The sequence below is a fragment of the Rhinolophus sinicus genome, chromosome 1 (genome assembly GCF_057876585.1).
Source record: "Rhinolophus sinicus isolate RSI-liver-muscle chromosome 1, RSI-T2T, whole genome shotgun sequence".
Classification (NCBI taxonomy): Eukaryota; Metazoa; Chordata; class Mammalia; order Chiroptera; family Rhinolophidae; genus Rhinolophus; species Rhinolophus sinicus.
Genome location: NC_142501.1, coordinates 152,689,528 through 152,711,144, shown reverse-complemented (window position 1 = coordinate 152,711,144; position 21,617 = coordinate 152,689,528). Strand labels below are relative to the sequence as shown.

Sequence of the window (21,617 nt, the reverse complement as noted above, 5' to 3'; positions counted from 1 at the left end):
GTATTATCAGATAATACTATGCACAGTAAGGAAATGCAAGATGTTAGAGAATTGTGAAAGAAAATACCAAAATGCAAAAGAAAAAAATTCTAAGTATGGTTTGATATATAATCAGTGATAGAGCCATTGATATCAGAACTGATCTTCAAGGGGTGTACTTTGATTAATACTTCTTTACATTCCTAAATAATATTAAATGCATTTTGAATGTGTTCACATATATCCCTCAGTACCAAATATTAATTTATATAATTATATCCTAAGAGAGTCTGTCTCAAGGGGTACGGAGGATTATTTCAAAGGCAATATAAACTTAAGTAGGTGTCTACTCTCAGGGCCATCACCTGGAAGTTTGAACAATCAGCAAGTTACTTCCTGTTTATTCACTGGTGTGTCTTCATGGACTAGAACAGTTATTGGTACTTAAGTAAATGCTTAATAAATATTTGTTGAATGAATGAAAACTCATTCTTTCCAGGTGTCATATTCCACAGAACTTGAATAGACGTTAAGATAGTGAGAAGTTTTCCTTCGTTGTATAAATGATATACAGAGGATGCCCAAAAAATGTATACAAATTTTAAGAAAGCAAAAAACTGTATTAATTGTAATACTCAATATATACTGATAACAAAAGATGTGAATACAAGTCACGTTTGACTTTGGCAATTACAAGAGGTGCTCATAGTGGTTACCATCAGCATCCAGACCCTTGTGATTATGGCAAACTACTGCTTGAGCATAGACAACATTGCTTAAAATGTGTGTACATTTTTTGGCACCCTTGGTATATATTATATAGGATTTGATTAGGTTATGGATAATAGAAAAACTGTCTAACAGTAACTTAAAAAGTAGAGAATGTATAGGCTTTTTTTCTAATGTTTGAGAAAGAAGTTTCAGGGCAGATAGCTGGTGGATTGGGTTCAATGGCTTCATAACGTCAGGACAGGAAACACTGTGATTTTTTTGGGCCTAACTATCAAGCTATTTGCCTCATGGCTGTGAGAAGGCCAATGCATCTCCAAGCATCACATCCAGTTCAGTACAAGAAGAAGAAAAGAGAGAGAAGAGCCAGAATCATGTCGGCTGTACTATTCCTTCTGCTAAGGCAGTGAAACTTTTCCAGAAATTGGCGAGCAGATTTCTATTTATATCTCATTGGCCAGACCTGTGCAACAAGACCACCAGATTCAGTAGAGGCTAAGATAATAGAAACATGATTATCGTTATTTGCTAAGGCTAGTCATGACCCATTGTCTGGTGCCGGGCACGTTGCTACTCCAAACACAAGTAAGATTTTGAGACCAACGAAGGAAAGAGAAATGATGTAATTAATAGACGTAACACAGCATCTGCCACAATGCCACAGAAAATTGAAAGTACATTCATTTTATTTTACTTTATTTCCTTCTTTTCATATTCTTTTCATAGTTTGTAAAAAGAATTAACAAACTACTGATATTGTATTTTGAGCAAAAATAGAAATTTAGACGCCAGGTTAACTAGGCAAAAATGATTGCTACTAGATAATCAATTTATACCCTGTTAATACATATCTATATCTATATCTATAGTTATAGATATAGATATAGATATGTTTCACTGTATTTTAATAGACTGACTTAAAAAGTACTTTGCTGCTGCCTTGAATGCTTCTAGCTGTTTTGAGGTGGATAATTAGAGCTGGGTACTACAATATTTATGTTCAGCCACCTAATATTTTGAGCACAATATCTGTTTACACTTCTGTCTCTGTTCTTTATATTTTGATTAGTTTTTTAATGACAAATCCTTATCCAAAGGTTTCTTGTAATATGATTTTTGTCTATTTTAGATAACAAAAAACCATTATGTTGGGTTTACATTAGAATTAAATTTTAAGCAAGCTGCAAGACTGATATGAGAATAATGACTTAAATTTCCAGCAATAAAACTGGTTAATTTCTCATTTTACAAAAAGGGCTACTGAGCCACCCAGCTGCTTGCTCATTTTTGGAAGTATCACCTTAAAATACAGACTATGAATTTGTGAAGTTTCTGTCTGTTTTAGTGCATGTTCAGATCTAATCATCATTTATCCTACCCTGAAGTCTGGAAAGCTAATAATTATATAGACTGTTTTGCAGTTTGGTATATTTCAGTCAAGCATTAGGGGTAATGAGGGATTTAGGTAAGATTCACTCAAAACAAGGAATAAATACATATTGCATACATTTGCCATTTGGTTTTTACATGATTTTTTACCTCAAAGGACGAATTATATTTGGGCAAATGTATGCCCTGTTTTGCCCCAGTTAATATGCTTAAAGCATAATAAATAACAAAATAAAAAGTTAAGAAAAAAGGGTTTATCTTTGTTGCTTACCCTTTTGCTTTTAGGGATCTTGCAATTTAATTGAATCTTGATGGAAATTTGATACTAAACTTGTAACTTACTTGAATCTTGTTGGAAATTTGATATTAAACTGTGATTTCCCCAGGAAAACCAATACCTGCTCTGTTTAGATTAATATATCTGAAAATTTCCATCTCATATATGGTACTATTATAACATTATGGTAGATACTGACTTAATGTAACATGCTATTCACCAATCATTGATTTAATGAGACTCATTGATACGTAGGTGTTACGACTTTCAAAGGAGTGAACATTTGGATTCAGCAAGTCCAACATTGGGGCAAGTGTGATATAGAAACAAGAGAGAGAGCTCTGGGGTTAGACTTGCATTTAGATTCCAGTTACGTGCTTATTAGCTCTGGGACCTTGGAACACTGCCCTAGTTTAGCTTTCCTCAACTTCAATTTCCTTCTCTGTAAAATGGGGAAAACAGCATACCAAAGGAGCATTGTTAGGATTAAGTATATAACATATAGTAAGTACAGACACATATAAGTTATTAGTCTCAATCACTGATATTACAAATATGAGAATTGAAGACCTCAGTCACTTTCACAAGCTCAGATAGTAGTAAATCAGAACCAAAGGACTAATGATCATTCTCTGTGCAGTGAAGCATTCTCAAAGTGAATCGTGAATAAGCACATTTATTTCAAGTGTTGAGGATTTACCCTACCGTGTAAATTTTCCAGTTAGGTCTTATTTCCCCAAAAATAAGACCTAACTGGAAAATAAGCCCTAGCATGATTTTTCAGGATGACATCCCCTGAACATAAGCCCTAATGCGTCTTTTGGAGCAAGACTTAATATAAGACCCGGTCTTATTTCCAGGGAAACACGGTACTTTGTAATGAATAGATTCATATATTACCTATATAAATTGTGGTGTGGAACTGAACAGGTATTAAATGAGTGTATTCTGTTATGTGATGATTTTCAAGCTTGTTATTTTATCTAATTTTGATTTTTTTTAGAATAAAATAAATATGTAAGATTTGACAAGTTTAGTTACCACACCTAATTAGGTAGTCAGTAAAAAACATATGGTTTTGCTCTTTTCATGCCATGTGTCCTGTGAGTGTAGCAGACTGCTCATTAGTCATAGTTTAGCTGTCAGTGGATTTCAGTGTTACCTTTGCCTAAATACTTTGTATGGTCAAACCAGTGGGTACTAATTCTGAATTTCCCTTTGGCATCTACCTGAGTATACAATTTTACAGTTTATTACGATTTCAAACTCTTTAGTATACATTCTGATTGATTTTACTTCCTTCAGAGCTGTATGCTTCATAACATGAATATCCTATTGCTTAATTTTCAAAGAGCAGTGGCGAAAACTTCCTTGTTTATGATGATGAAAAATATTTAGAAACAAATTGAAAAAGAACCAAAGCAAAATGAACAAAGATGAAACTATTTTGAAACAAACAAAGGCAACAGTTCTTCACAGCCAACTATTAAGCTTAATATGTTAAGATTCAGTTGGGAATGTCATTGGAATTCAGTAAGTAGAATTTTGAAACTATCAAGACATGATGGAAGGAGAACAGACTCTGGAATAAGAGAGACGAGATTGCCTTCCAATTCTGCCACTTAGCAGTTGTATCAGTTAGGATGCCTTCCCCTGCAAATAACAGCAAATCACTTCCCCACTGGATTAAGCAACAAAATTGATTTTTTTCCCCACGTAACAGAAAATCCTAAGAGAAGCAAGTTTCAAATTTAGGTGGATTAACAACTCTATGATATAATTTGGAACTAGATACTTCACATCCCTTCACTCTTCCAACCTTAATCCACAGGCTTTGCTCTGCTGCTGACGCTCCTTATTTGCTCTAGATGACTGCACCAGCTCCAGGAAATACACCATACCCAGTGACTTCCAAGGCAGCCGGGACTTTCCTTTTCTTATGTTTTCTGCTCAATAACTCCCTCCCCTTGCAGATCACCTTCACAGCTCATTGGACAGAACTGAATCTATAGTAAGACCACATAATTGGAACTGAAATAAATTCAGGCTTGCTAAATTGTGGAAAGAGAAGGAGGGGAAAAGCTTGAATAAAACTGGAGAAGAAAATATAGACCAATGCTGAAAGGACTTACATTAGAAGCAGTAAGATACAACAAGGTTTGAAGTACGGGAGTGCCACGACCATATTGGTGGCTTAGAAAGATCTTTCTGAATGCAGTGTTTTGAAGAAATTACCAGAGATCCTGCCTCTCTACTAAGAAAACAATTAGGATTTTTCAAGTGAAAAATTACGGAAAGGATTTGGTTGGGCTGCCTATGCTGTGGAATGAAACAGAGTGGGCAGCTCAGTTATATGCAGAATATAGTTAAAAATTGGTGGGATTTGGTCACTGATTCAATGTGGAGATAAAGGGAAAGGAGGACAAAGGCGACTCACAGATTTCTGGATAGAACAACTATTCCATGACATTGCGTTCATTGAAATAGGAAGCATAGTTTTTTTGTTGTTGTTGTTTTGTTTTTTGGTTGTTTTTTTCTTGTACAGGGAAAGTATTTTGTTTATTTTGGGACAGGTTTAATTTGGGATGACTGCATGTCATAAATGTGTAAATAACTAGCAGGCAGTTTTGTAAATTGTTCAACATTTCAGGAGAGAGAAATGAACAAGAGATTTGGAGAGTCATTAACATTTACATTATAACTGAAGACTTGGAAGTTCATGAGCTCCTCTACAGGAGTTCTTCCATAGGGATATATATCCTAATATCGCCTTTAAAACCAACCACCAACCCAATGAATAAAAAAAAAATAAATATACTAACCATTCTCCATCCTAAATAGTCTGATTCAGTATGGATGGACTAGCAGTAAAATATTTGTTCTTTTAGAAAACCTCTTTTTGTATACCCATATTAATTCCTAGTCAGGGATCTTCAATGTAGAGTGAAAAGTGAACACAATCTACAAAAATAGAGTATTGATCAAATCCAAGGTTTGATACAGGAAGAGTAGTTTATAATGGAAACCTAGTAGCCAGAGCGGTAGAAGAAAATCACAGAAATATATTGTCACTGAGCATAAAAGGTGAACATTTATGCATTGGATCATGACCAAATGCTGCCATAGGATACGGCAGATTAGGGACTCAGAGCTATGTGATTATCACAAGTTTTCAGAACCAATCTTCTACGTTGCGAGATTTTTCTCAAGAAGTGTTCAGCAGCCATGGTTCATGTACAAATAAAGTAGATCCATTTATAATTAGGCTTTAGTTCATGGCCTTTGGGTGTCCAGGGAGATAAGTTGCTATAATTAAAGTATTTTATGTCTAGGCTCTAAGTGAGGGATTTCATTTGGGGAAGCCATAAGCTTTATGCATCATGATGTGTCATGAAGGCCTCAGGTTTTCTTTCTTGATTTCTCTGCTGGGCCTCTGAACGGGATTTCAAACTGTCAGTGTTCTATTGAGCCTACATATTTGTTGACATGAATAAATGAAATAACATGTATAATTGCCTAGCACAGCAACTGACACATAGTGTGAACTGAATAAGTTCCTTTCCCCATATTTCTTTCTTTCTCTTTCTTTTCTTTTTTTTTTTTTTTTCTAAAAAGTTGTACACATGGATTGCTCAGAATTTCAAAATAAATGGATACTCTCCCATTCTTTGTGCAAATACGGTTGGTTATAGATTCTTGTCTTCAAGTAAAGGGATGCCAGAAATGTCCATAACACTCCTAAGTCTATAACATAATTTTTACTAAATTTACAAATTTAGTTTTCCAATGGGAAACACATGTACTCTTTTGCTATACTCATTTTGTCAACTGTTCTTTGTTCCCTGCAGTAGTTGTCAAATTACAAAATTTAGCCTGGAAGCAAGAAATCACATCTGTGCTGAATGGGACCATGGAAAGAGACTGGAAAGCTATATATCTGGGGTTTATTTCCACAGATTAGTAAAATGTGTGCTGTAATTGAATCCAGTAGCTTTTCTGATATTGTTAAATGGAAATCAATAAGCAGGCATGCATCAAAATCCTGTATGCAATGAGACTTTGATTCCAATCTTTTAGAGAAACAGAATGACAGTCTATCTGTTCCTAATCCAAATTATTCTCTCTTTATACTGTAGTGGAGGACCAGCTACCATTATAATTGTGTTTGTTTGTTACTGTGAGAATCATGTGATAAACAAAAACAACATGAGTAAGAAAATGCCTTCAGGCTCTCTACTTTACCTTCTTGTGATGAAGGATCACACATTCTCTCAAGTCCTTGCCCAATGATGGTGGAGGGAGCGAGTGTCCTTGAGCTGTCTTTCAACTCCAAAAGTCTCAAAACACATTCATTCTAATATGTCAATTTCCTGGAGAATTCAATAATTTTTTTTCTGGTTCTTGTTACTAATATTAGCAAGATGTTAAGGAAGAAGCATTGTAGCCAAAGGATACACAGAAAGTCATGAGTATTTGGAAGTTACCATCGTTGAAGACCATATTTGAATTATTAACTCAGCTTAATCTTTAATTGTTAGAATGTGTGAAATTTAGGACTTAGGAAGCTTCTTACGGATATTCCATTTTACTCATTCGGTCTTCTCCTTGCCCCCCTTGAATCCCAACAACAACAAAAAAGTGAGTTAGCCTCTCTCTGGCTTTTCTGAAAGTAAATACTTTAAAAGCTATTCTCTGTTCAAGAAAGCATTAACATTATTAATGTATAGTAATAAAAATAAAACACATACGATTAGTTTGAATTAGTTTTATTATTATATTTTATTTGGTGGGGCATTTAACTAACTTTTGCTTATTAAAAATTTCCCGTGTTAGTCTTTTTTTTTTCCTATTTAACTTTAGAACATTTGTAATAGACTACATATTCATTGACCTCTGTAGAGTTATTTCTCCTGAAGAATCCATCTTCTTAATTACTGATTAGAATACCAAACAATATGTCCATCTTCATTGTAATTATGCAATGACTGAGGGAAAATAACCTTGAAGGCTGTCTGTCAGTTTTATGGTGTGGCTTGTTTCAAAATATAAATAATGGTATAAAAACATTTTCTACAAGATTTCTAATATCTAATTAATGTCTTCCAGAGTAACTGTGGTATCAAACATTTCCATTAATTATATTCATTAGAGGCTTCTTCTGGACAAGTTTTAATTAAGTTGTACAATGAAGATCAATACTCATTGTGCATTCATTGCAATTTACAACAAGCATATATACTGTTCAGAACAATTTAATTACTGTAATTGTTGCACAAAAGCTACTTAGTGACTGTGTTCCATTACGGCCAATTCCCTTTTAAAATAAATTTTGTGATGAAATTGGGAAATGAATTTGTGAAAATTCACATTTACATATACCCTAAACTTCTAGTTTTTATGTAACTAGCTTAAGGAGTGGGGAAATGGAGGCATTAATAATATCGGTGACAATATGCATGCCATCATGAATGTTAAGAAATGCTTAGAACATAACTAAGAATCCCTATAATAATACTTATATTGGTTACGTGAAAAATAATTTAGGAGTGTTGAGTAATAAGAAAACTCTACTTTTTCTCTAAGTAAGACTTCAATTTTTATCACTTTTATTCCCTTAAAATAGGAGCAGTATTTTGATTCATAAGGAATGTCTCCAAATATGCTAACTTCTGTTAATGAAGAAACTGAGACTGATGTACTGTACAAATATTTGTGAAAGTAAAGATTTTCTGGTAGCATCAAAGGTGTATACCAGGATCTCTCAACTTTGGCACTAGTAAAATTTGAGCCAGATTATTCTTGCCTGAGGGTGGGAAAAGTTTTGCTGTGCATGAGGGATGCTTAGCTGCATGCCTGGCCACTCCCACCACCCTTCAGTTTTTTAAAAAAATATTATTAAAGTATAGTTGATATACAATATTACATTAGTTTTAGGTGTCTAACATAGTGATTAAACATTTATATATCTTACGAGGTGATCACCACCTCACCCTCCAGTTTTAACAATCAAAAATTGCTCCAGACATTACCAGATACCCACGTTGGGAACCACTGCTGAATGTTGATTCAGACACACCCTCCTGACCTCCACTGACCAAAAGATTCATTCATAAGACAAACAGCTATTCAGTTGTTTTGAGCACAGCATAAGTTCATAGGTGTGAGACAAATAATGGTGTTCTTTTAAGGAAACAATACAATTCTGTGCATTTTAGTGTTTTTGCAGATAAGAATTGGGTGCTAATCAAATATTCGGTAATAATACCTCATCTAGATTTACGAAAGGGAAGATCAGACATGGCTTCCTGGTGAAGGCAGCTCCTGAAATATATTCGGAAGGAAGACTCAGCAATTCAGAAAGGGGGAAGGGCGTTTGAGAGCAGCTAAAGCAGCATGTGCAAAACTTGGAGCTATGAGAAAGCTATTTGATTATCTATCTATCTATCTATCTATCTATCTATCTATCTATCATTTCTATATTCATCTATATGGAGATAGATATGACTATATATAAATTATATCTATAGTTATATATGTGTATATCTGTAGACATGCATATATCTATAGATCTATAATTATATATCTATATCTATCTATCTATCATCTATCTATCTATCTATCTATCTATCTATCTATCTATCTATCTATCTAATTTTAGTTGTTTTCCCTGAGGCATCAAATCCTAATTTGGTTTGCATTATGTGAACAAAATTAAAATATATAGTCTGCAAGTAATTGCCTAAAACATCTATTTAAAAAAAAATTTTTTTCTCAATTTCCAATCCAGCCATGGTATATGTAAATATGGTCTTTGATTGTGAACTTTATGAAATCATCTGTTTCCAAGAGGAAAGCAATTTTATACAGTAGTGGGAAGTGACATACATGTAATTTATTAGAAACCTCCTAATCTATCTATTTGAAGAAAAATAATTTGACAAATTACCACAAGAAAAATGTACAATCCTATTGTGGTTATTTTCATGTGTTTAATAATGTATTCCAATATTGAAAATTCCCAGTGAATTATATTAATAGCCAAGCTAGTATTTTGATTTAATTCATTTACTTTCACATACATGTACATTGTAGACCAAAATGAGTAAAAATAGTAATTTAGATTAAAGTTAATTTAAATGAGGGTAAGTAAACTTCAGATTGATGTCTGGAATTCTGTTGGTGAAAATGAGTATTTCAAGATACACATATTATTAAAAGATCTGCTAAGAATGCTGTGTTTCTCATGGCAGGCTGGTTATGAATTCCTAGAATTCCTGTGCACATCCGTTTGCCACTACAGGATTAAGTTCAGTTTGACTGCCATCATATTAGAAGGCCGTTAGTTTGCTGATTTTCTCTACTTTATCTAGTCTACCCAGATATGCTGCAGCTCAATATCAAAGGTGAATCAAATGAATCAGAAAGATGAATAAACATAACGATTTAGGTTCTGTACTCCCCTGGTGTTTAGTCATGTCTAGACACAGCTCTAGTGTCCCAGAAAAATCAAAATGAGGACAAGGACATTTAAGTTTAATGTAGCCTTATTCCCATGGAAACCAGAAAAGCCAACAATAGAGTAAAAAGAAAAGAGTATGTATCTAACTGAAAAATTAGATTTAGTGGAATAACTTCTGAATTTGCAAGGGCAGTGGGTAGTAGAACAGTTTCTTTTTTTGTTGTTGTTGTTGCCATTTTAAACAATAGTTATTCAGTTAGGCCAATTTCCTCTAAAAAATAATTCCACAAATTATTTTATTTTATTATTCCCTAAAGCCAAAGTGATGTGTATAGGCTAAAGATAATACAACCATTCTATATGCACACACTTTTATAGTTAAAGAGCTCAGAACTTGAGGAAAATAGACAAGTATATTGAATGTGGCACACACGTGTGTATATACTGAGTATATTTCTGTGTTTTGTAAAAACTTTAAGTTTTTGATTTATCTTTATATTGCTAACATTATATAGACTGTTAACTTAGTGTTTAAGTATGTTTGATGTTATATGAAATAAAATGATTGAAAATAAGGGTTAAATAATTTCCATAATGTATAGAAAATTTCTATTTCAATTATACTATCTTGATTTCCTTGGTTATAGTAATTCTGTCTGAAATTCTTTTATAGAAGTATCATAACACATTTCTCAGACAATCATCTGTTACTCCATTAGTACCCCAGGCTTACTTGCAGATAGAATCATCTCTTTAGATTTGCCATAACTTCAAGATACTGGCTCTTGAATGTAGTTAGAGGAAGTTTCATACCTCTGACTAGGGATAACTTGGTTCTTCTTCTGGGTCCACTGGCCATGCTCATTCAAACTGGTTCAGATGCACAGTGGGCGAGGTAGATCCATTTGGGTTAGGAATTATAAGTTGGAAAGATAATGATCTCTGATCCAGATCTAAAGCATTTTGACAATACAGCACCCCTTTGGCTAATTTAATTTTGGGGAGACAGTAGGTGAACTTGTTGAAATATAAACACTGTAGTGTGACGTGGGTACACATTTGTATACATGCTATGTGGCTTCTTTTTGCAATGGTGGTATTCAGACTTGCATTCTGGGAGTTCCAAGTGTTTTAAGATATCAAACAATAATTGATCTCTGCCTTTCAAAAATGTAGCTGATAGTCCTATAAAAAGCATATTTGAGACTATGGTTATATATAAGTAGAAGATACCTTGGAAAGGTAATGGAGACATAACTGTAATAACCCTGAAAGCTGCTACAATTTCTATGGCTTAGTTAAGGGTGTATAGATTTATATCTTAATTAAACTTCCAATTTGGATTACAGATTTTGGTTAAGATCACCAAAAGTGTTACAAGCTTGTTGCTGGTGCATTGCTGTTAGATGTAAATTATTTGTAAATTGCTTCATAACAGCTTTCCGGAAGAAAATGTAATATGTCCAGCCACCATTTTATAGCTGAAGTGTAATCCCGAGACTTAAAGCATGAGGAAAAAAGTGACATGGTCCGTATATTGTTTTCTGTGGGCATTTTGCAGTTTTCTTTTTCTTGTTTTAATTATTCTCCTTTATTCTTGTTTGACCAAAAAAGAAGAGCACTTAGGTTAATGACTTGTTTATATGTTTTTGCTGTAATTATTCTGTTAATTCAAAATCACTTGTTCTCTTGCATAGAAATGTTTTCTTTAAACTATAACTTATGTATTCATCATAATGAATGTTTAATCTAATTTCATCATAATGAATGTTTAATCTAATTTCAATTATGTGTTGATCTCTGCCTTTTAATATGCACTTTTAATAACACTGTGAAAATAGTGATGCATTGTTATATATCTGACTCAGTTTTGTGTTCTTTCACTTTCAGTGAATTTATTGGATTCACGTACTGTCATGGGGGACTTGGGATGGATTGCTTTTCCAAAAAATGGGGTAAGCCTTTATGAAATTTTCCCTACAACTTAAGCTACCCAAGTAGACATCATATTAAATGTCACATATGACTGAAAATTCACTAGATATATTATTGTTTTTAAGAGAGGAGGGGTGTGTGTGTGTGTGTGTCAGAGTGAGGGTAGAGACCTTAAATTTGTTTTGATTGGGAAAAGCAGGCAAATTAGGGAAGGGATTTGAATGACTGAATAACGTATATTATTTTCCTCTCTAAGTATTTCTCAATAAAGAAATGTGAAGTTGTCTTCAGCATTCAAGAGAGTTTCATATTGAATAAACCAATGAACGTTTAAAATTGGTTTATTTAAAAAAACGAAAAAAAAGTTAAAAAATAAAAAAGAGATTTGCTGCTGATTTGCCCTTATCCTGGTTATACTGAATAAGAAATGAAAAAGACATAAGAGATCAAAAGATACATAGAAACAAATGAGAATGAAAATACATCCTATCAAAATTATTGGGATGCAGCAAAAGCATTGATAACAGGTAAATTTGTATAGCATTACAGGCCTAACTCAAGAAACAAGAAAAATCCCAAATAAGCAACCTACCATTATACCATAAAGCACTAGAAAAAAGAAAAAAAATGAAATTGAAAGTTAATATGTCAATCAATGACAAGTGTTGATTCAAACACTTGAACCGATTTATTTGTATTTCTTTACTACACTAGGGAATAAAAATATAAGAAATACCTTTAAATTCCATTGAGACTTAAAGTTTTTCAGATTACCAGGTCAGTCACCATTCAAAAGTTTTCTTTCAATTGTTGAATTTTTCTTTATTGAAAACTTTCAGAAAAAATGCTTCGTTGGAAGGTTTTTGTAATCAACAATTATTTTTACTTATAAATTATTTCACTGGTGTCCATTAAAAATAAAGTCTTTTGGGTGAAAACTATGTAAGCCATTTTAACAATATGCATATTAATATATTTATAATACTAACAATCTTAATAGATTACACAAAGAAGTATTTCATTACCTTCTGTTCAATTAAAAAGACATCCATATTAATCATTCTATTACAAGGAAATATTAACTGTATTGCATGACTATTATGTTAAAAACAATTTAGACTTTGAAAAATTTTTATTATCTAATAACTGTAGTGTTTAACCATTTTCTAATTTCCAAAGTTAAAACTACCCAAATTCATTGTACAACCACCTTAAGAGAAAGTCAAAAAATATTTTCAATTCTCTATTTTAATAAAAAAATTAAACGATTTGAGTACTTAACTTTATAAATATAGTATATATATATATATATATATATATATATATATATATATATATATGCAATTCATTTAGAAAATTACTCACACTAATAATATTTCATAGGACTTTGAAGGTTAATTGCAGCTTGATTAATTAATTGAATATTATTAAAAATCTGCTTATAACAACACAAATAACCAATTTTTTTTCCAGTTGATAAGTAAACCAGTATGTTAATCAGTCCTTTACTAAGAAAGTTAGTGCTATGGTCATAAAACAAGTAGTAGTAATTGTTCTAATTCATAATAATTTATATGTTAACATCCTAATCTCAATGAGCTGTCTCTTTTTTCATTAACTTGGTATTTCTTTATGGTTGTCAAAAAAACTATGGTTGTATTTAGAGATATAATATAAATAAATTAATTCTAGTAGATTGTTAACGTAGTTGAACATAAAGATAAGCCTAATGGAAAAAAATAATTGTCCCACTCAGAAACAGCCAGTGCCAGCATAATGGTATATATTCTCTTAGTCTGTCATTCTTTTATCTTTTATGCTCTTTCTTCCTTCTTTTTTTTCCTCTCCTTTATTCTCACCCCCAAATTATTTTCTTTCATCTATTATTACCCTAAATAGGCAGATGGCTAACATACATCTATGAGGACCTGTATATATGTTTTGTATGCTGCATTTTTTCCACACACCAAAAATGATTTATTACATAAATATTTTAAATTGCCTTTCTCAGAAGATGACTGATGCTGAGCTGTAATCAATTTTTTAAAAGCCTGAGAAAATATGTCACATTATCTTTGAATTTAGTTTTGTGTTTCTCCAGTTTCCATTCAGAAATTATTCAGAAAAGCTTTAACAGAGTTTAACTGTAAGGGTAAGTATGATGTTGTATTTGCTCTTACAACTAGAAGTTTTCGGGAAATTAATCAATTCTGTGCCTGATTTCTGTATAAAGCACAATTTACTTCTTTAAAATACATATCATCTCTTTATATCACCAATAGGCTCCTTCCAACAATCCTAACAACTTTATGCTTTCTTTTTCTCTATAATTGTTGGTGTCATTTTTAGTTTTTAGTATTCAGTTTTACTTAGTATTTTGTTCAGTATTTTTAATGATATTATTTTCAAAATTCTTATAACTTTTTGAGTAATGTTTCATTTGGTATAGCAATGCCTGATGTTACTATTAAAGAAAAAGAAATTAAGAGAAATGTAGTGAATGTGCACTTGTCTAAGTATGACAAATGTGTGTGGAATCCAGATGTTAATATTTTGGGTTATGTCACTCAAATGCCAATTTGTATTTCTTAATCTCTTCATCGTTTTCACATGCCCTCAACCACCCCTCCCATCTATCACCAACAAATCTAATAACCATCTGACACAATATATAGTTATTACAATGTTATTGACCATATACTTATGGTATATCTTACATCCCTATGGCTGCTGTATGAAAAAAACACTGGAAGCAGCTTGGGTATGCCGGAAAGTTGGGTGGGGTGGGGTCTTAGAATCACAAGGGCGTGGCAAAGGAACTCAGATATAGTGGCCACCTGTGTCTGCATGCCAGAAAGGAGGAGGGCTCAACAAAGAAACAATGGCCTCTGTTAGCTCCTTCATCAGGGAGAAGGCTACCCCTCCAGCCCCTGTTTTGAAGCCAGACAACTCATTTCACGACCAATGTCCCTGCTGCCTCTCCCGCTGCTTCCCAGAGCTGGAGCTCAGAGCTAGTGATTCCCTCGGTAAGTCCATGTGCAGACCCTTTAAGAGCAGTGCCTGGGACACCAGCTGCCCTCCATCTCACTCATTTACAATCTTTGCTGGTTTCCTCAGTGAGAAGTTATGGGGACTTCTCTCCCCAACACTGGAACCCTGGCTGGGGAGCTTAGTGTGGGACTGGGTCCCTTGGCTTCTCCGGGAGGGACCTCCATAGCCGAGATATCCCTCCCAGTTTTTAATGGTCTCACGCGGGTGTGGGACCAGCCCGTTCATTGTCTCTGTCTCTCCTTCTACTCTCAAGGTGGCGTCTTCTGTGTGTCCTTAGTTGTAGGGCTACGGTTGAGCAAGATTTTAGGTGATTCTTAATGGTGGTTGTTTTGTAGTTTAGTTGGAATTTTGATGTAGTTGTGATAGAAGGTGAGCACAGCGTTTATCTACTGCACCATCTTGATCAGGACTCCAGGTGGGACTTTGTTTTTAAAAACCACTGATGATTGTTACATTGTTACATGCTGAGATGGTTTTTCTCTAGTTTTTTTTTTTTTTTTTTTTGAGTACTTTTTTCTTTTTTGAGTACCTGAGTTAGGACGCATCATCTGGATTTGGACTTCATCATGTTCTTTTTAGCCACAGTGTATGAGATTGTGTGTGTGTGTGTGTGTGTGTGTGTGTGTGTGTGTGTGTGTGTGAGTGTGTTTGCCTCATGGTAGTAATTTGAATTCTCTTTTTTATTTTGGACATGTCTAGAAGTACTATGTTACAGCAAAGTTTGCTTTTATGCAAATTTGCTGCATTCATTCATTCAGCAGATATGTATTGGGCACTTAGTATGTGAAAGTCAATCTTCTAGGCACTGGGGTAAAGCAGTGAAGAAAACACAAAAGTATCTGACATCCTGGAGTTCGAAGCAGCATTATTTTGAAGAATGAGTAACCACAGTGTTAGAGCAATGTGGCAGATGAAATGCTTTCTAGTCTTATCTGTTTTTGCTATACATATACAAAAATGGTAGAGAGGTGACAGTATTTATTCAAGGTCATTCAGGTAATTTGTGACACAACTGGGAAGAGCACTTGTACTATACTGCATTTGGCACATGTGGTGTCATATCACTGTTTCTATTGTCTTGCAACAAAAAAAATGCTCTTTGATATATATCTATGTATATATATATGTATATGTGTATATATATATATATACACACACATATATATACATATATACATATATATACATATATGTATATATATATATATATATATATATATATATATATATATATATAATTTTAATTAGTAGTAACAATGACAATCTAAAAAGAGGTACTTAGTATTCTTTTGTAGAAGGGGGAAAAAGAGTCTCTGTAAGGGTATGTGACTTTCCCAAGGTTATGCAGTTGGTAAGAGACTGAGTCCATTTTGAACTCCTGTTTTCAAAAGATATTGATTATTTTAAACCAGAGGCAAACTCCTCTGAACAGTTATTTCTCCAGAGACATGACTAGGTTCTGGATTGTGCACAGACTTCTGGTTTATGTAAAAAAGGAATTGGTACTGAAGAGACTTTCACCTTAGAAAAAGTTCTAAATGAGCCACAGTGGGTCACATTCTATTCAATGCTAGATCAGAATCAATATTAATATTTGAGAAAAATGTATATCAAATACTCAAATATATTAAGTTGCATTTGTTATATTGTGTGTATATAATATATATTATATGACTAGATCAATAGATCAGTAGGTAGATAATTAAAAGGATGAATTGACTCCCAATTACAGCTGTAATTTTTGGGACCTTTGTGAATCTCAGCTTTCCTCTCTGTTAAGTAGGGGAGGGCGGCTATTGTATTACCTATCCTGTAATGTTGCTTTTAGGATAAAATAATGCATTTGAATGTATCATGTGATCTCTAAACCACTAAAGAAATAGAAAAAAAAAATAGTGGTTGATTAAAAAGCTGCTTCTATATTGCTTTTCACATATAGCAAGAAAGCAACATTTTGGTAGTTAAAAGCAGCAACCACTCAGCTGTCTCTTTGGCATTTGGCTATTAAATGAAGTAAGTAGGCTTTACAGTTCTCATGTCTCAACACCCAAATGTGGGATGCCATGCTGTAATCTCACTTTGCATAAAATTGAAAGGAAGTGTTATAACCTTTTCCCACCCTCCTCAGAACTGGTCTTTAATTGTAAACAAAACAAACAAGCAAAACACAGACTGATTTCCTACTTAATTTATGAAAATATTCATATTTACCCTTAATTCTAAGTTTTACTATTTATTTGAGTAAATATATATATATATATATATATATATATATTTTTTTTTTTTTTTTTTTTCTGTCCAAAGCACCTTTTGTTAATACTTATATTGAAGTTCTGAAACTTTTTCAGCCTAAACCTATTAATACATAATTCTAACAGTAACAGTGATTCTTAAGAATGGGACTAAGGAATAATATAGAGGCCGTGAGAATTCTTTGATATTGTGATGGACTCTGTTGTCTGTTTTCTTTATTTTAAAGTACTCGTAAATTTTATAACTATTTGACTTATTTTTTAAATTAATAGACTTTAGTATTTAGAGATGTTTTAAGTTTATAGAAAAATGAGCAGAAATTATGGAGAGTTATTCTACATCACCTCAATATTATCCTCACCCTGTTTCCAGTATTATCAGTATACTGTATTAGTATGGTACATTTGTTACAATTGATGAAGCACTATTGATGCATTATTAACTAATTGCCTTAGTTTATATTAGTTCACTTTTTCTGTTGCACATTCTGTGTGTTTTGACAAGTATATAATGACATGTGTTTACTACTACAGCATCATAGAGAACAGTTTCACTGCTCTAAGGACCCACTGTGCTCCAGCTATTCATCCATTCCTTCCTCTTTCCTCCTTAACACCTGGCAAATGCTCATCGTTTTCTGACTCCATAATTTTGCCTTTTCCAGAATGTCATGAAGTTGGAATCACAGTATTAGCTTTTTCCAATTGGCTTCCTTCACTTAGCAACACACATTTAAGATCCTCCATGTCCTTTTGTGGGTTGATAATGCATATATTTTATGATATAATATTTCTCTATTTTTTTATACACAATCTTGGGAGTTTTAAAAATAACACTGTTTTTAAAATGACACTATTTTTTAAAATAATCATAAGAACTCCATTTCTGCATGTCTCCATTTTTGCATTAAATGACAAATTTATAGTAGCAAATTCTACGTCTGGACTTTACAAAAAGATAAGCAAAACCTTTAAGAACATAAGTACAGTATTTTTCTTTAAAGGTAAAAGGCATGTTGTAATATAAACCCCATTTCAATTAAAATTATGGAAGTATTTAAAATAGATGAGCAAACCTCATAGCAATGCATCTGTCCCAATTTCCTGATTGAATTATATGGCTGAATAGCAACAGACCCAATAATAGACTCTTTCTAAAATAAGTATTTTTTCACTTAGGCTTTCCTCTTTTTTTTTTCCCGTAAGCTGTCAGTCTCATATGCATAGTTTTACCAGGCTATCTGTACACACCGTGAAAATGTGTTTTGCTCCCTTCTAATTACATTTGAGTTATTTCAGTCAGCTTCTAGAACATTTAATATTGATTATATAGTCTAAGCATGGTTGTGAATAGCCTTATTTCCTGGGTGTTTTTAGAAGGTGTTTTCAAGGCTTATTCTTAGGATTATGAAATTTATGGTTATGGTGTTTATTTAGAACAGAATATACTCTTACGTCTTAGAAAGTCTGCTCTTGCTCTGTTTTTTCCATATGTTGTTGTTACAAGGGATCACAAGATACACCTTCCTCCTTTGTTTTGGTGGAACCTGCCTTTTCCCCACTGAGTTCTCTGTAATTCCTGTAGCTCACAGTGGGCAGGCCACCACTGTCCCCTGGGCATTACCTCTGAGTAGTATTGCAAATTCTGTTTTTATTTTCGCATTATTTTGAGGTCATTTCTTATGCTGATTTTAGGGGCTATTAATATCATTAACAATAATTTATTCATCTGGGATAGATTTCAGAATATTGACTTGATCATATTTTTACTAAAACAGAGGCGGAGTAACCTGCTCTCTGCCTGGGGAGAGAATAAACAAGTAGTGGTACTACATAGAAGACTCTTGAAAAAGGAATTGATGGTGTTTCTTGTTGTATTGTCACTTTGTCCTATTTTCTTATTTCTTTGAGGCAGAAAACCTGTGTATTTACTTTTGAAATTGAGAATAACTCAGCTTTATATTACTCAAAATGGACTGTAAATACTTGGTTATGTGGACTCTTTTGAATCAAGACAGACTTAAACTGGATTTTCTATTCTGAAAGTCATATTTTGGCAAAAGCGTATGTGGAGGTTTTATATATGATTCTTTTTTCCCATAATTAAAGGCAAAGAGTGAGGAGAAATATTTGAATACTGATAATTTTATATTTTGCTTATGATCATGGTGACTTTTGCCAGAAACTCATTTTGTCGTTGCTTTCTATTGAAGGAGAGAAAAGATAATGACAAGCGGTGAGGCCTACACGGAGCATGGAGAGGCTAATAAAGATTAAAGTAATGCTGAAGTGGGTAAAAAAGAACACATTAGTGGATGTAGAAAAGCTCTTTAGTTGGACAGTGATAGAAAATAATTCTAAAGGGATTAGATGTTATACGATATAATGCAAATGCCAGTATAAAGACCAGTTCTGTTCCAAAGTAGCTTTGTATTCATTATTTTTTAGAAAAACAAAAGCACACCCAACCCATGAGGAAATTAAGATAAATAATTTAAGGAATTCAAGATAGTCATTAAGCATACAGTGACGTTTACAAGAAGCACAATTTTGCATTTAGATTTCCTACATGGAAACTTAGCAATTATGAAGAAACTTCTCTAAAATGTCCAGCTCTGCTTTGGCATATGAGACAAATGTTGTATTCAGTCTTTGATATATGCAATAATATTGAATAAACTAGCAATAGTCAGTGCATTCCTGCAAAATAGAATTGAGATGCAATTATTATTTAAGTGTCACTCTATTTATATATTTAAAATCACTATAAAATAATTAAAATATTTTCTTTTTTAAAGGCTCTTAAAACAGTTTTTCAACATTATAGGGAAACTTACAAATATAAACTGGAAAATGACCTTTATCCGAGACAACCTCTTGTTAATCCCTTCTCCTTAACCTAACTGCAATCTACTAGCTAAAGACTTCATCTTTCAGATGGCAGTTTCAGTTCTACTTCCTCAGGATAGTATGGCTTCAGGACTAGCTCTTTCCTCTCTGTTAGCAGATCGTGCTGGAAAGTGCTTTCCCTACATCCCAACTCTCATCTTCGCCCCCCCCCCCCCCCCCCCCGCACGGTTGCAGTGTATACAGCTATGTTATTCATACTCATCACCTTGTCTAGCTTTCTACCCAAACACTTAATTCTTTTGGTCCATTCCTCTTTTTTATTGCTTTTTCATTGGTCTATGTAACAAGCAGAAATCATAAATGTGAACAAAGAGTTTCAGGTCATTTTTAGAGTCATGTACGAGTTACCGTCACCTCTCCTGTGATGTGAGACATCTGTGCATTCACTCGCATCAAACTACCATTTCCCAATATAATTCCCTCCTGTTTCATATTGGGTTCTATTTATTTCTTTACCCCATTATGTATGTGGAGATTTCTAGGTCTCTGTCTAGATGTTTCTCTTCCAAATGATGCAGTCCAGTAAAATCTGGGCCTAAAATCCTTTTTCTTCTGAAAAAACAAAACAAAACAAACAAACAAAAAACAACAACTCTCTGTTCTTATTGATACATGTACCAGTTTCCATATGTGAATATAAAGATTTCTTTTTACTGTCCTCTTCCCGTTAATTAATGAAGATGTTAAATAAAACTGGGCCTTGCAGAAGTCCCCAGGGCCCAAACACCAAATATTTTTCCGAGTGGTTTGATTACTGTTTATCATGATCTTTGTTTATCCCTAACCATTCTTCAGCTGTTTTCAATTCATGTGACAGTGCTCCCATGCAAGTCAATTTGAATTAATTTTGCAAGCAAAATGCTTTATGGTTCTGAGTACATAATCTCCCTCTCCCACAGAGAAAAAATATACTGTAATCACCCAGCATTCCTGTTGATTATTTCCATTAAAGGCAGCAGGGGGAGCGAGGATGCTCAAGACTTTTCTGTTTGAAGTTTTTTGAGGCATTTGCTATTCATTCTCTCTCTCTCTCTCTCTCTCTCTCTCTCTCTCTCTCTCTCTCTCTCTCTCTCTCTCTCTCTCTCTCGCTTTTATGCTGTTCAGTCCTTGCACTAATGCAGAAAAGGATAGTTCAAACTGCTCAGCCTGGTGTCTCTGTCTTGTGGAGCTTAGTAGTTTTCACCTTTGTGATCTTTTACCCTGTCACACTTTACCCCAAACTATCCGATTTCTCTTTTCTTCACTCCCCAAAGGGATTCATATAAATTTCTACCTCTGATGTTTAGCACAAATACTTGAAATACTCTACCTCCCACCCTCCATATAACCCATCTTAATGCTAATCATTTTTTCAAGGCCCAGCTGACATCGTGCAACATGAAACCTTTCATTATCACCCAGAAAGGTGACTACATCCTAGGCTGAATTAATATAGCACTTACTGTGTATTGAACACACTAAATATTAGGTATTTATAGTGTTGTCTATTGTTTGTGTGAATACTGAGAGCATCTCTAGTGTAAAAACCTTTTATCTTTACTACTAGCATGCTGTCCTATGCTTCAAATATAAATTCACATTAATTATATCTGTTACTGATGGATACATTATTAGGCATCTAAGTCTTCAGGAACTG

General features: G+C 33.5%; 1 protein-coding gene across 13 annotated transcripts in view; it reads left to right on the top strand.

The window, feature by feature from the left end:
* Window positions 1-21,617, top strand: part of EPHA5 (EPH receptor A5) — a 341,137-nt gene that overhangs the window by 18,361 nt on the left and 301,159 nt on the right. For all 13 annotated transcript variants that reach the window (XM_074324488.2, XM_019748170.3, XM_019748164.3 and 10 more), the window contains exon 2: window positions 11,724-11,788. In XM_074324488.2, coding sequence (XP_074180589.2) covers window positions 11,724-11,788 — 65 coding nt within the window. The remainder of the gene's footprint in view (window positions 1-11,723; window positions 11,789-21,617) is intronic.